Below are 17,539 nucleotides of genomic sequence, written 5' to 3'. Positions count from 1 at the left end.
GGGTATCATCAAATACAATCCACTGACATAATTTTTAACTGTGTTCACATAATCACCTTGTTTAAACTTTCGAAGATTAAAACTTTTACAAAAAGGCTTCCTACTAGGGATTCACAAACACTAGTGACATCACTTAACTTGAGAATAAATTATCCTAATTACCTACATGGGCTGCGGACACCAGGTGCAGAGCCTCAAGGAACAGAATGTTTAAGATGCCTCCATGGCTTAGTAATAATCTGAAAAACAATGAATCTCCTTTGCCAAGAGAAATAAAAGCAGGCAGAAATTTTCTGTACTGATATTCATGGCACTTAACGATCCATACTGCCCGGGTTTAAAGCAGGCAGAATAAATATGTTCATCTTGATGGTAGTCCCCTTCCTTCTCAGCTATCCACTTCTCATGGCCAATTACGTTGATCCCAGGTGCTTTTGGAGAATAAATCTGAACGAAGTTGAGGATAAAGATTTGGATGTAACTTGTTCCTTCATTCTTGGGGCAGTTCCTTCATCTATGGAGAAAAGTTATTTCAACCAGACTCTGGATATCCTGTAAGTTCATTTGTATTTTCTATGTAAATAACATCTAGAATATTTCTTGTGTGGTCTAAGGATGAATATCAGACAAATCCTTGAGTCTTCTATCCTGTTGCTAAATCTGGGCACAAAGAAACAACCTTAATTTTTTTTAACATAATCAATGCTATTTTCCTCAGTGAAGCCTGCAAGCTGAAGAATAAATTGTTATCTATACTGAATCTTCACATAATGCCCTCCTATTAATAGTTTATTTTGCACTCTAGAGAGTGACAGCTTATTGAAATTGACCCCATAATATTTCATTGTGTTGTACCCCCAAGTACATGCAAACAAATGGTCAAAAACTTGCTCAAAGGCTTTCTTTCAGTGGGTTGCTGAAAGCATAGAGCATATGCTGATTCCTGTAATTTTCATGGCACACATAGTTGTTAAGAACTTTATATATATGCAAACTAACTCTCTCAAACTTATTCCAAGTGGTCACTTCTTGCTTTATAATGCTTTATCAAGTTCAGAAAGATAATATGTTTACATTCACAATACATATTTCAATTGAATCCCTGGATAGACATATTTTTATATATATGGGCAAGGAATATTTAGGTCATCAGAGGGCAAGACATCCAAGTATTTTAACACATGAAATACAAAAGAATTGTGGCATTGTGCTTCATGCTGTTCAGGTAATATCACTGGCTTCTATGTTTTATAAAGATAAGTTTGGCATTTACTCTTTAGAGTAAAACACATTGAATCATGTGGATGTAATGATATGTTTACATTCATTGAATATTGAAACTATCAATAACAGTGGTGACTTGTCACTGGCATGGGTGACAGTTGTGCTGTGGTATAGTTGGAACATTTGAGGAGTTGTATATTAGGTTTTTGTCATTATTTAAGAAACATGTTTTCACTTTTGACCCTTTAACGATAGTTATAACTTGTGAGACTTTTTTACAATTTTAAGAAATATAGGTGCACATACTAACAATGTAATATCAATACCCATTTTGGTGGATCACTGATAGTTGTTTTAAAACACGGCCCTTTAGACTACAAGTATACACAGACAACTTAAGGAACTTATGCTTCCTAAACTTTAGTTGCAATGTGTAGTAGTTTGAGTATTACATGATATCTCTCCTCATATTTCTTTTGTTTATTAGTAAAATTTTATTTGAGATTTTTTTGTGTGTAGAAATAAAGGATATTCTAAAATGATCCACTTTCTATAGAAGGAAAACACCACAGGCATATATTTTCGATGAAAATCTCATTGTATTGACTTCAATTTTAATCATTAAATATACAGCTCTATCTCTATTATTTTATATGCAGATAATACTGGCACATACAAATATTATTGCAATTTTCTTATTTCTGTACTTCCCAGTATAATTTTGGCATTGTTTTAGTGTAGGTATAAAGCTTATCAAAGATGTTTCCAAGAAATTAAGATATAATGATTAGAATTGCCCAGAGTGAATATATCATATTCCTATGTAGATAGAAGTAGGTGAATGATACTTGGATGGTGGGACAAGCACTTAATCTCTGCAGTACGTACCTGACAAAAGTGTATTCCTGCACATTTGAAGCAAGAATACCTTCCAGAATATATCTTATAAAATACTTGGATGTATTCCCTTCCTATGTCCCAAATAATCCTTTTTTCAAAGACATACAAACATATGCATACACATCTATAAATTATGAAATGCATGTTTGATATTTGAATGTATTTAAAAATAAATCATTAGACAATATTTCAATAACAGTTTGAAAGAAAAATTTACAAGATGAGGATAGATGATTCACTAATTATAAGTGATTTTAAGTACAGGAACCAAATATATCTGCTGAAAGACTGTTAAATCATGTTTTCACTCCCTTAATCAATCCAGTTAATTTTACAAGAAAATATCATGAACTTAATGGCTCTCAAAGCATTGTTATTTTTACATTGATCAAGAATTTCAAAATGAAGGCATGGCCAGATTTACAGTTTTCTCAATATCTTTACCTTCTTATCAAGCACTGAAAAACAAATGGAAATGCTCGCTGTGGATGAGGTCAAAATATCTTATTTATGGGATACACACTGTCTTGAACTTTTAAAGTATTTGCTATTATCCAGATTCTCATGCCAATCCAAACTCACAAATAAATCCATTTGTTTGCATCTTTAGTGGTCAGATGCAAAAACTTCCAGTACAGAATAGTGTTTCTATTGACTGGAAATGATCATGTATAGACATCTGTCTATAATAAACACTGTAATCTTTTTCAGAAAAATCACTAAAAACCACAAATATGCTTTGGCATTGGCATTTTCAATGGATGAAATCAACAGGAATCCTGACCTTTTACCAAATATGTCTTTGATTATAAAATACGCTTTGGGCCATTGTGATGGAAGAACTCTAACACCTACACCTTATTTATTTCATGAAAAAAATGAAATGCCTATTCCTAATTACTTATGTAATGAAGAGACAATGTGTTCATTTCTGCTTACAGGACCCTATTGGGAAACATCTTATACTTTCTGGATATACCTGAACACATTTGTATCTCCACGTGTGAGTTATCATTGGCCAGGAATTTGTAACATTATGTCTCTTTGGGGGACTTTGATTGATATTATGAAAGTTAACGAATGAGATAGGATTTATGCTTTTGTTAAGCAATGTAGATCCAGGGTATTTACTAATCAGGAACATGATAGTCCTTCTTCTATGGGCCACCTCCAGAACACGACAGATTTCAGAAAAGAGTAATAGAGAAGGCCATGGAGAATTTAGTCTGGTATTTTGGTCGAAAATATTTTGCCGCCTTGACTGACTGGCAGACAGTGTGTTTATTTATTCAAATCCCAGTAAGCTGAGATTTAATCATGTTGTTCCAAAATATAGAACACATTATTTCTGTCCCCAGATATGTATTATGATCATCTTAAATAATCGTTTAGGTTATCATTGATAAACTGTAAAATGACAGAGTTATGATTTGCAATCATGGTGGTGAACAGAAATTAAACAGAAATGTGTTTTACAAGCATTTTCTTTGTAACCTGACTTTTAAGTATGTGGAGTATTTTTTGCAAAGGTATGAGAGCCCATTCTTAGCCTGGCTGCTAGTGAGGTGTCAGTGGAACGAGACATGCTAAAAACCCCCAATCCAGTCTGTGGAGATAGCTATTTTACTACCAGTGAGTGTATGACCAACCAGCAAGTGTCAGAGTAACAACTGTCATCAAAGCCTCTGGCAAAAGTTTCAAAAACATACTGCTTTAGTATTTTTAAGTCATTTTCTTTAATAATGTAATGCGTATGTACTGTCTTTGTGGAACTTACTGCTATGTCATATATTATTTTTATTTGTTGCCTTATCACAAGATACAAGAGTGGCCATTCACAAGTAAACTTTTCTAAGAACGATTGGTTATGGGGATCCAAAACCTCACTCTTTCATATTTTTCCACAGAATTATTTTTGCATCATTATAACACACTTATTCTGGAGAGGATAACTCCATCCAATCTAACTTTGTTTCCATATATTTTCCTCAGGAGACACAAATTATGAGTTCTATATATTCTGACACATACTTTCATGGGTATTTGTATGAAGAATTTTTTTAATCTGATCAGCTGATAATACTTTTAGGCTGCCAAATGTTGTTTACATTTTTAAATTTACTTTGTTCTGACTATCTGTTTCCTGAGGAGACACAGATTCAGATGTTCACAGAGCATTTGGAGCTTAATCCTAAAAAGGACATCTCTGGCATGTCTATGTGACTCAAAACCTCTAGTGTGCAAAGAATACCTTCAAATAGGTCAAGAAAAGAATGCGTTTTCCTAAAATCTAAAGCAGTATTATGCACAGGACTTGCCTGTTTAATCTTAGAAGAAATATTTTGGGATAAAGGCTAAAATGCCTTTTTAAAAATTATTATTAAAACATTCTCAAGTTGTAAATATGTTAAACTCATTCCAAACATTGAAAACACAGATAGCGATACTAAAACTGAAAGACAGAACAGAAGTTATTATGAAATGTGGAAATGATTTGTTGCATCACTGTCAAAAATTTCTGCTTGTTTTTCCCATTAGAGGTGGAAGTACCAGGCTTCCACATTTGCTCACTTGAATCAGAGATGAGAAAAAAGTCACAGACAATCAACTGTTTGTGGGTAAATATGATTACAAGTTTTTAAAATATGCTACACCTTATCCTGCTCTCTGTATTACAGTTCCTTCAGTTTGCCTATGGACCTTTCCATTCCATTTTCAGTGATGATGAACAATTTCCCTATCTCTATCAGATGGAACCAAAGGACACATCTCTAGCATTGGCAATGGTCTCCTTCATAGTTTACTTCAACTGGAACTGGGTAGGCCTTGTCATCTCAAATGATGATCAAGGTCAACAGTTTTTCTCAGAGTTGCAAAAAGAAAGCAAAATCAAGGAAATTTGCTTTGCCTTTGTGAACATGATGTCAGGCTCTGAGATTTCATTCTTTGAAAAAATTGAAATTTACTACAAACTAATTGTGATGTCATCCACAAATGTTATTATCATTTATGGGGAAACATACAGTATTATTGAATTGGGATTAAGAATGTGGGAATCTCCAGTTATACAGAGAATATGGGTCACCACCAAACAATGGAATTTCCCTACCAGTAAGAGAGACTTAACCCATGGCACATTCTTTGGGACTTTTACTTTTTTACACCACCATGGTGAGATTTCTGGCTTTAAAAATTTTGCAAAGACCTGGAGCCATCTAAGAAGCTCAGATTTATATTTAGTAATGCCAGAGTGGAAGTACTTTAACTATGAAGCCTCAGCACCTAACTGTAAAATACTGAAGAACTATTCATCCAATGCCACATTGGAATGGCTAAAGGAACACACATTTGACATGTCCTTTAGTGATGTTAGTCATAACATATACAATGCTGTGTATGCCATGGCCCATTCACTCCATCAGGTGAATCTGCATCAGGTTGATAATCAGGCGATAGCCAATGGGAAAGGAGCCAGTTCTCACTGCTTGAAGGTAGAGTTTCTTCTATTGAATGATATATGATGTCTTCAATTGCAGAGATGTTTAGAGTATCTCAGAAGCCCATGCTTAACAAAATAGGTAATATTTTTCAAAATAGATAGGTTTCTGAAAATATTTCGTAAAAAAAAAAAAAAAAAAAACGAAGTATAGGGATTGGAGAGATGGCTCAGTGGTTAAGAGCACTTCCAAAGGTCCTGAGTTCAAATCCCAGCAACCACAGGGTGGCTCACAACCATCTGTAATGAGATCTGATGCCCTCTTCTGGTGTGTCTGAAATCAGTTACAGTGTACGTACATAAAATAATAAATAAATCTTAAAAAAAGACGAAGTATAATATTTGGTATAAATGTTAATGGAAAATGACTCATTTATAAAGGAAAATTTGTGGATTCATACAGGGCACTCAGATATCCATCAGCATTCCTTCTGATATTAGATATAAACAATCCTTCCTCTTGAATTTTCTACATGATGAGAAGATGAGTATTGATTCATGTTTGTCAATTATATGGAAATAATTTTAAGGAAGGATTTCATTTGGGGTTCTGCTGTGATTCTACCACTAGTGAAGGCTTTGTATAACTATCTAGGTATTTTGAGAGTAATTAAACAAGAAGTAGTGTTGGTGTTCAGTTCAATGTATAGAAATGTGTTTATATGTGAAAGTATCTTTCTTACTGTTTGTGTGTGTTTATGTATATATATTCATGAATACCTGTATATTGTTTGCTTGTTTATCTGTTTATGTTTGTGTTGCTATATACATACATGTTTATTCTTCTGTATGACTGTGGAAGTGAGCAACATTTCTTCTATGCATGAATTTCTTTCTGTAGGTGTGTTTATATATGTGTGTATGTTTCTTTGTGTTTCATCAGAGTATGTGTCTTTGTGTACCATTTTATATATTTTGTGGGTGTTTGTTTGTACTTATACCTACTTTTATCTGCTTTACTATGTATGTGCCTATTTCTTTGTGCTTTGCTTAGCTTTTCCCTCCCTTTTGGTCATTAGGTATGAGGAAATGTTTCTCTATGAAGCAATATCATTTACGGATGCTGCTTATATATTTATCTTTCCCAGTGTGTTGTTGTGAGTCTCTCTCTCTCTCTCTCTCTCTCTCTCTCTCTCTCTCTCTGTGTGTGTGTGTGTGTGTGTGTGTGTGTGTATGTCTGTGTCTGTGTCCCAGTGTGTGTATTTTGTGTGATTTCATATCTTTGTCTTTAGTTGAGTACATATGTATGTATTTCTGCTTGAATGTTTACATATGAGTGTCATCGTGTATGTATTTGTGTGTAGCTGTATCATGTGTAACATGGTAAAGATAAGAGCCTCTCACTGTGTTAATATGTGTATCTCTCTCTCTCTTTCTCTCTCTCTCTCTCTCTCTCTCTCTCTCTCTCTCTCTCTCTGTGTGTGTGTGTGTGTGTGTGTGTGTGTGTGTGTGAGTGTGTGTGTGTTACATAACTTTATTGGTTCTGCATTATTGTCTGTGTTTTGTAGTCTTCACTGAGGGAATTGAAGTTCGTGGGCTATAAGATACTTTCATTTTTCCAATTGCTTTTTTGAAATTTCTCTCTTTCAACATTTAAGTGAAGTTGTACTTACTATAAAATCAGAAACATTTTATGTCTTAAAGGAACAGTATAACCTTATAGTGAAATCCTTTTAGATTAATTCCATTCTGAGAAAGACCCACTTCATTAATTCTCTTGGGGACGAAGTGATTATGAAACAGAGAGTAATGCTGAAGGAAGACTATGACATTTTTCACTTTGGGAATCTCTCTCAACGCCTTGGGTTTAAGGTGAAGATAGGAACTTTCAGCCCATATTTTCCACATGGTCAACACATTCACTTATATGGAAACATGATTGACTTGGCCACAGGAAGTAGAAAGGTGAGTGTGTACTAACTGATTTTTAATATACGCAGTAAACACTGTCAAGGGGATACAGTGCAGCATTTTGAAGTGAAATATTTTTTAACATCAGGGACCAATTTCAACGTTCCTGTATTATGATTTTTTTTTCATTTTGACATATTTTTACCAAATCTTTGAAGATTGTGTATATGCATAAAATATACCTTTTCATATCAGAATTATTTTCTGAAATTTAATGAATATAAAACTGTTCTTCACCAATGTTTGGTATACTTTCCTTTAAATTAACAAAATTCTCTTCATATCATTGTTGATATTATGCAGTAATCTCCTCCCTTAAACCTCTGGAACTGATGTTGATACGAGAGAGACTAATGTTACTGTGATGTAATAATAAGTCACAATTGCTAATCTTTGTCAATATACCGAAAAGTGTTTTCCCATACAATAAAATGACACTTATCAAGTTCACTAATGAACTCAATTACATAAACTCAAAGTCACAGAAACATCATATTTTAATAAATTTGAAGAAGCCCTTCACACTTTTTCATAAAATGTAAAAGTAATATATAGAAAACTCTGGAAAAAGAGACAAGGATATCTCTGTTAAAACACATCAAATACAGCAGTAACAAGAACCAGAGAAAATTAACTAATTATTTTCAGTTATAATTAAACATTTGTGCTGACATTCTCTAAATTAAATCAACGAAACAAGCCTGGTTTATTTTTTAAGACATTCCTTGGTTGCCTACAAAGGCAGGGGGACACATTCACATATAAGAGGAGAATGTTTCTTTATCAATATGGAGGAAAACATTATATTGTGGAATATAAGGATAAAAGGAAATTAGAGAAAAATATACTTGATTAAAAACAAAACGCCAAAGGAACACAGCACACAATAGAAAGATCATTCTCTGAGAACAGCGATACATTTGAAATTGTCATTTTTTAATTTATTGAATATAACTTATTATTCTTGTGTAATATATCCTAATTATAGTTTCCCTTCCTTCAATTGGGATGTGACCCATTCAAAATTTTTCTTGCTAATATGCCAGAATTAATACTAATTCCTTTCCATCTTCCTCTCCCAGCAGATCCATGCTATTTTAAATTAGAACACGACACCTTTTATGGGAGAATAATAAAATAAAAGAAGATGAAACAAAAACTAAGATATCATAATAATACAAAAATTTCATAACACATTATATTAACTAGACATATGAAATGGAACTATGTGAAATGTGCAGAAAATCCTACTTCATATGTTTTATGAACAGTAGTGTTTTAAGCATGAGACGATGATAGACAATTTAATGATAGTAATATTTGTTTTAGTACTGAGAATATTTTATTTTTGAAACCTTAATTCAAACTATAAATTCTATTATCAGAACATATGGAGTTATTGATGGAAATCATTTGTCCATATGTTCATGTTAATAAGTGTAATAGGAAGCTCCTAAAATGTAATAATATTGAACTGCAAAAGGGATTCCTCAGATAAAATGATGATATATGTCAATAGGAATGCTACATAAAAACCATGAAATAGACTTCCCTTTATCAATGCCAGTAAAAACACAAAAATATGGTAGCCAAATAGTTTTGGTAGCTTCTTTTATCACTCATTAATCATAATATAATTCCCAAATGCAAAAGACAGTGACAAAATTTTTTTAACCCCTAAATGCTCTGTTGCTATAGCTGGAAATCAATTTTATGTAAACTGAATGTCCTCAGGCCTTAGGAGCATAAACATGAAAATAAAATCACATTGACATTTGTCCGCAAATTAAACTAATTCATTGCTTCCACTTGATTATTCCATCTATTGTAGATAGGATTTCAAGAGGTTTTGGGGATGAGACCAATTCTCAGTTTTGCCTGCACATATATCAGAGTTAGTACACCTCCACAACTGCTGATACTTCTGGATTGCTCATTCTTTTCCCTACTTTGGATTTTTGTCAGCTTTCTATTCATTTAGTGAGAAAAGTATTATTGTTTGGAGTTGTTCTGCTTATAACATATTTAAGTCAGCACTACCTGACAATAAATGTGACTTAGAAACCTCTCATATATTTCAGTGTGGCACACTGCATGGACATATAAAGCATCATTTATCACAATGTACTTTAATATTTTTTATAAAGAAAAAGCAGGTAAATAGAAAGAATGTATTATACACACGCACACACACACACACACACACACACACATACACACACACACACACATATCCTACCTCTTTCCTTATTTCTCACATTTAAAACATCAGTGCATATCCTACTCCAGTTAATGTAGAAATGGAGAATTATCTCTTGACATATGTTCTTTTTCCAGGTATTCAGAGCTCTTATTCAGAGCTTTCAATGCCTGAAGCATCCCACCTCACACCCCGAGCATTACTCTACACTGGAGCTTCAATATTTCACAGAACCAAGGGTCTCCCCTCCCATTGACGTCACATAAGTCCACTTCAGCTCCTTTACTCTTTCCCCTAACTCCTTGATTGGGGTCCCTGTTCTCAGTGTGATCGATGGCTGTGAGCATCTGTTTCTGTATTATACAGGATCTGGTAGAGCCTCTTAGGAGACATCCATATCAGGCACTTGTCAGTAAGCACTTCTTGGCATCCACAAGAGTAAATGGGATGGTGTCTGCATGTGGGATGGATCCCCAGATGGGGCAGAATCTGGATGGCCTTTCACAAAGTCTCTGCTCCATTCTTTGTCCATGTATTTCCCTTAGACACTAGCTATTCTGGGTTAAACTTTTGGAGATGGGGGAGGTGTCCCCATACCTCAACCATGGTCAGGATGGGGGCATGCCTAACCTCGGGATGCAGTTGCAACAGGTTCTCACTCCCATTTGGCAGGCATTTCAGCTCATGTAATCCCTGTGGAGTCCTGGGATGCTCTTGCTTTCCTGGCATCTTGGACTTTCAGATTGCAACCCCAGTTCACCACCCCCCTTTGCTACCCATTACTGTTCAATTTCCTGACCCTCTGTACACGTCCTCCTCCATCTGCTCCCATACCCGATTCGTCCCTTTTTTCTGCTCCCCATCTTATCTTCCTCCTATGGAGAATTGTTTCCAGGGATGCAAGCATGCATCAGCATATGCGCATCAATAAAATGTAATACACCACAAAATATAGAATTACATTATTTTCCAAAATATTCAGGCATGGTTTTTAATTAAGCACAAGATTCATTTAGAGATAAAGAAACAAAACAAGTGAAAGAAAACAAGGAACACATATTGATATTAGAACATTTTTGTTTGACAAATCTATTGACAGTATTATAATACATGCAGAGAAAATTATTATCCATGAATGTCAAGAATAATACCAGGTAGATATTTTGGTTCATGTTTTTTTCCAGGCAATTAATTGGCAGTGGTCTGAAAATCTGTGTATATTTCTTGCCAGTCTGCCCTATCTTGTGTCTCCAAATCAGCCATGTGTGATATGGAGTGACTACCTTAGAATAAATTAACATAACATATCAAAGTATGCCCATTTCTCTTACTCTAACTTAAAATTGTCTTTAAGAATTACAAAGTGTTAACAAAAATTTAAAGAAAATGATTGGCTAAAAAGGAGAAAATATACCCTGATCTCCATTAGAAGTATTAACCTACTGATACTTCATGGTAAGACCCTCTTTCAACAATTTTAAAAACACAGGAAGAATTCTTCAACTCTTCAATGAACTTTATACAATCTAAGTTTTATCCAGCTTTCTCCAGTATTTGCATCCATACTAGAGCATTCTCACTTCATAAAACACTCCATATTCAAGAACACTACACTTCAACTTGTCAATTACCATCTTACTAAACCAGTGTCTCCATATTTCACTGGCTTTTTTTTTACATTTTCTCATGATTTGCATGGCTAATTGATTCAAGGCCATATTTTTTATCTGTAATTTAAAGAAATATATTTCCTGTTGCAAATTTCATCCAATACAAACTTGCTTATTTTTTGTTTTAATTAAACTTTGATCATAAGCAAAGTGAGGCGGCAGGGGTGATTTAACAGATGGATTATGATCATAGAAAGACAAGTGTGAATATCTGAAACTGGAACTAAAGCATATATCTTAAAAGAACACTATATACTGGCTCAACTGCCCACAATGAGATGAGCAATTCTATATTAATTATGAATTAATAAAATGCTTCAATGATACGAGGACAGGTTAGTGTTCAGTGAGAAAGTATCTCAATTAAGTTCCCTCTGTTCACAGCACTTATTGCCAAATTGAAAATAATAAAATAAAAACAATTTGGATACATTCTCTGTAATCTTGGATCATGGTTCACTATCAGTTCTTTTTTCTGACTTACTAGATAATCAGAAACAATCAAACAACAATCCCTAAATGTATTTCCAATATTCATAGCTGTTCATCAAACAATGGACAGAATGAAATGGCAATCATTTGGTATACATAAAATAAGCTTATTGAAAATTTAATGTGCTTATATAAAACATAAAAGAAATAGTTAAAACTCTTTACCAGTATGTTTCTATTTTTTTCTCAGATGCCATCCTCTGTGTGCACTGCAGATTGTGGTCTTGGATTTAGAAGATTCTGGAAGGAGGGCATGGCAGCCTGCTGTTTTGTTTGTCGCCCCTGCCCTGAAAATGAAATTTCTAATGAAACAAGTGAGTGTTTGCTGCACCATATTGGAATGATGACATCAACTAAAATCCAACTACAGATATAAAATATATCACATATCTAATTTACTAGAGGTAGATATAAATATCGTTAAAAAAATCCTACCAAAATCAAATAAATAAATGAACATACCTTGTGCCTTGACCCACTTATTGACTCATTTCAAATTCATGGCAGATTACATTTGACAAAGAAATACTTTAGACAATATAACTGGAATTTGAAGGAAGTCTCCATAAGATATTCCCAATAATTTACCCATTGTAAAACTACAGGTACATTATAATTTATTTACAAAATTTAAGCGCATTAATTTAGTCAAATTTCATGAATATATCTTTCCTATATATGATTATGCACACCATTTACAAAAAAAAAGTACCGTGTGAAGAAACAAATATATTATAAAAACATTTGGACTAGGTTATTAGATTGTCTTAGTCAGGGTTTCTATTCCTGCACAAACATCATGACCAAGAAGCAAGTTGGGGAGGAACGGGTTTATTGAGCTTACACTTCCATGCTGCAGTTCATCACAAAAGGAAGTCAGTACTGGAACTCAAGCAGGTCAGGAAGCAGGAGCTGATGCAGAGGCCATGGAGGGATGTTTCTTACTGAATTGCTTCCCCTTGCTTGCTCAGCCTGCTTTCTTACAGAACCCAAGAACACCAGCCCAAAGTTGATACCACCCACAAGGGGCCCTCACCACTTGATCACTAATTGAGAAAATGCCCCGCAGCTGGATCACATGGAGGCACTTCCCCAACTGAAGTTCCTTTCTCTGTGATAACTCCAGCCTGTGTCAAGTTGACACACAAAACTAGCCAGTACAGAGACTGATAGGTACATAATCCATGTTCTCTATAAGATTAATATATAAGACTGAAGTATTTGCAAATTTATGAGGAACTGCTAAGTATTTAATATTCAGAGGGCCATGTTCAATGCCAGATGTGATATGAATCCAGGAAGTAGGGGATAAGATTTGATGCAAAATGTAGAATATATAATGAATTTATTACATACCACACCCATTATTAAAATAATTATTTAGTATTCGCAAAATATAAAAAGTTTATGATTATCTTTTCCATTTTTTGCCATTCATTCTATATTATGAATTAAAAATCTTTTTTATTCGATATATTCTTTATTAACATTTCAAATGATTTCCCCTTTTTTGGCTCCCCACACCCCGTGCATTAAAAGTCATAAAAGACATATCATGCCTGTGAGATGGTTCAGCTGTTAAATTCTTTGTTACTAAGGGTTACAATCTGAGTTTATTCCTATGATGCATGTAGTAAAACCAAGCCACCAACTCAGAAGATGTATTTTGAAGTCATTTATTTCAATGTACATTAAGTTCAGTTTTTTAAATATACTGAAATTGTTTTAGATGTACAAAAGAAAGCATACTTAGCATCAGAAAAGGAATCCACAACAATTCCACAAAATATTTTATTACATTAATTGCTTATGTGTGTGAGATGGATAATGCATGTACAGGTACACATTTGAGCAAAAAATATCCCTGTAGTTAGACTTATATGCACTTGTAAGACAGCTGGCATGGGTTCTGGGATCTGAACCAGGTTCTTGGTTAGAACAAAATAATATATTTATACATAATCCAACTTCTTAGCCTTTTAGAAAACTTATCAATAGCGCTCCACAAAAGTATTTTCTAGGTAAGAATTCTGAAAACCAAGGAAGTGCATCAACAGTCCCTGAAATAACATGGAAATTAAATTCAATTACAACCTCAGTTCATATTGTTGCTGTGGTTGGTGTTACAATTTAGGAATGAGGTACTATTGTTTAAGACAAACCATCTGGCTTACAACTCTAGCTCATGGATTTCTCTATTATAATCCTCATATGATTTCTGAATACTGATTTCATTGTTGAATATTTCAAAGGCTCTGAGTTCCATAAGATTAGAGATAAGGCAAGGATGAAAGTGCTCAGCATTCTGAATGAAGAAGGAATCGAGGTGATGGACTTCATAGTTCAAAGTGACTACAGAGGTTTTTTTGTTGTTTGTTTTCTTCAGTGCTAATATTAGTGCATATCATCAACAATAATCTGAATTTTGTTCACTTATTGCCAGATGAGGATACATCTGAGGGCTTATTTTCTAATGTATTCTGCTTTTCAAAAATTAATGTGTTATGACCTCTCATTCTCTAACTTCTTCTTATGTCTTATACAGGAATCACTTATATTCAATAATGCAATTGCTATTTTACATGAACACATACAAACTCACACATATATATATTCATACATACATACATACAAACATACACATACACATGCACAGATATATACACATACACATATACATATATACACATATAAATATATAATTATATACATACATATATGCATATATGCATATGTACTCATATACATATATACAACATACCTAGTCTATCTGTTCAATTTAGTGTTGTTGTTATGTCAATGACTTTGAGCTAGTGAATTCTTGAGTACCTATTACAGTTCTTATCCCAGTACAAGTCAGAGTCTCAATGTGTCATAGGGAATGAATTCAGAATACAGTCAATGTCCTCAGGAAACATTGAAGGTAGAGTCTTGTATTTATAAAATATACCCAACCACATTGTGGTTCATGAATTTATCTTCTCTAAATTCAAGAATCTACTTGGTACCAACATAGAACCAAAAAAAAAAAAAAAAATTAAATGGTTTAGGAAATATTTGCTTTCTGATTACATTATAAATGATATAATCAACAAAGTTGCATAGACAAGGAAAAATGCTTGGTTGTATTTTTCCTTTAATCTTCATGAACATTATGAAGTGAAAGCAATGCTGTGCAGTGATCTCCTTCAAATTCCATTCTCAGCATCAAAGGCAGCATTGAAAAGTTTCTTTAACACCCTTACTTGAAATATCTTGTCAATACATTTCTAAAGCAGCACTAACTAAAATTTCCTTTGAACATCAGATATGGACCAATGTGTGAATTGTCCAGAATACCAGTATGCCAACACAGAACACAACAAATGCATTCAGAAAGGTGTGATGTTTCTAAGCTATGAAGACACTTTGGGGATGGCTCTTGCCTTAATAGCCTTCTGTTTCTCTGCATTCACAGCTTTGGTACTCTGTGTCTTTGTCAAGCACCATGAGACTCCTATTGTGAAGGCCAATAACAGAATCCTCAGCTACCTATTACTCATGTCACTCATGTTCTGTTTCCTGTGCTCCTTTTTCTTCATTGGCCATCCTAACAGAGCGACCTGTATCTTGCAGCAAATCACATTTGGAATTGTGTTCACTGTGGCTCTTTCCACAGTTCTGGCCAAAACAATCACTGTGGTTCTGGCTTTCAAAGACACAGACCCAGGAAGAAGGTTGAGAAACTTCCTAGTATCTGGGACACCCAACTACATTATCCCCATATGTTCTCTATTCCAATGTATTCTGTGTGCAATATGGCTAGCAGTTTCTCCTCCCTTCGTTGATATTGATGAACACTCTGAGCATGGCCACATCATCCTTTGGTGCAACAAGGGCTCAGTTACTGCATTCTACTGTGTCCTGGGATACTTGGCCTGCCTGGCCCTTGGAAGTTTCACAGTGGCTTTCTTGGCCAAGAATCTCCCTGACAGATTCAACGAGGCCAAGTTCTTGACCTTCAGCATGCTGGTGTTCTGCAGTGTCTGGGTCACCTTCCTCCCTGTCTACCATAGCACCAAGGGTAAGGGCATGGTTGCTGTGGAGATCTTCTCCATCTTGGCATCTAGTGCAGGGATGCTTGGATGCATCTTTGCACCCAAGGTCTACATAATTTTAATGAGACCAGAGAGAAATTCTATCCAAAAGGTTAGGGAGAAATCATATCTCTGAACAAATATTTCTGAAATTATCTGGAATGTAAAGTTGTTACATACCCAAGGGATACTGGGTTACAGTGCATGAATCTAGTTTTAGAATCACTCTCATTGGTTCCTCTAGTGATGTGTAAAGGTATCATCTACTTATCTTGCATACATTGTCCATGAAACCTTGTACTCATTCACTTGCTTCATTTCCTCTGGAAGAACTAAAATTCTCAAATTATTATTACAATTTTATTCATCATTTTGTATTCATGGAGATATCTCCCCTGGTAACTTCCAATAACACATGATAAGGCAATTCGACCCAAGACATTGCAAAGAAAATGAGTTACAGTACAGAAAGGGCTAAACATAACAATATCTATCAAATCAAATCAAACAATTAATCATCAGTCAGACAAGCTGTCTTTTCAGCTACTCTTCAAGCTCTGGGTGTGAAAATATTCTTTTTCTGCTCATAAATAGAGAAATATTATATCCGACAGTTGACAGAAGCCAGGGCCCCTGTTATTGAATTGGGGAATAAGTAGAAGAAGCCAAGGAGGAGGAAGACTTATAGGAATTCCAGCCTTATAAAGCAAGAACTTCAAGACAATGAGCCACTTACAAGACAGCATATACCAGCCTATATGAGGTCCCTGACACAAATGCAGCATAGGAATGCCTGGACTGGTCTCACTGAGAGAAGACACATCTAATCCCTGAGGGTCTTGAGGGCCCAGGTATTGTTAAGGTCTGGGGCTTGTGGAGGTGCGCATATTCTCTTGGAGGTTGGGGATGATGTATAAGATTAGGAAAAGTCAGGGAAGACCTGAAGGGGAGAATGACTATTGCAAAAATAAAAATGATTAAAGAATAAAATTTGGAGTGTATAAAATAATAAATACTACAAAAAAGAGTCAAAGTGCTGTGATTATGGGATGCCGATTCATACAACAATAACAACAACAATAATAATAATATAATAATAATAATAATAATGATAAAGAAACAAAATGAAATAAAATAAAAATAAGCTTGTAGAAATGTCAACATTCTATTATACTGCAGTTATGGAAGAGATAGATAATATTACTGATATCGGTAAGTACCTAATTTTTCTCAGAGTCTGACCACACCATGCAGTTCTGATTAATGTCCTGGACTCAAAAAATTCAGGAAGAATGTAAGGGGAGCCAGACGCTTTGATTATGCCGTTTCCTAGAAAATGACATTACCAGAAAGTCAATTGAGTGTTTGCCTACACTAAATCCTTCATATTTGTCGATTCTCTCCCCACAAAGGTTACTATTTGGGACACCAAATTATCTTTAAGGAAATTTGTAGGCAGTATAATCGCAAAGCAGTTAAATCCCTTAACATGAAATAAGATAAACTCAGTCCATGCACAAGACTATTTAATAACATAAGACAACCTAACTCTAGAAGGTATCTTCTGAAA

The 17,539-nt window shown here is 34.5% G+C and overlaps 1 protein-coding gene and 1 long non-coding RNA gene across 2 annotated transcripts in view; one reads left to right on the top strand and one right to left on the bottom strand.

Moving 5' to 3' along the window:
• The window catches only part of LOC127669736 (uncharacterized), a 388,347-nt gene that overhangs the window by 240,580 nt on the left and 130,228 nt on the right, over nucleotides 1-17,539 (bottom strand). The window lies entirely within an intron of this gene.
• On the top strand, nucleotides 358-16,105 carry LOC127669730 (vomeronasal type-2 receptor 116-like). Its single transcript, XM_052163921.1, has 6 exons — nucleotides 358-554; nucleotides 2,836-3,127; nucleotides 4,803-5,615; nucleotides 7,298-7,525; nucleotides 12,084-12,207; nucleotides 15,201-16,105. The coding sequence occupies exons 1-6, from the start codon at nucleotides 358-360 to the stop codon at nucleotides 16,103-16,105; spliced, it is 2,559 nt and encodes an 852-aa protein (XP_052019881.1).

The sequence above is a fragment of the Apodemus sylvaticus genome, chromosome 19 (genome assembly GCF_947179515.1).
Source record: "Apodemus sylvaticus chromosome 19, mApoSyl1.1, whole genome shotgun sequence".
Classification (NCBI taxonomy): Eukaryota; Metazoa; Chordata; class Mammalia; order Rodentia; family Muridae; genus Apodemus; species Apodemus sylvaticus.
The sequence above is the reverse complement of the archived record's forward strand: the minus strand, read 5'-3'. Positions and strand labels throughout refer to the sequence as shown.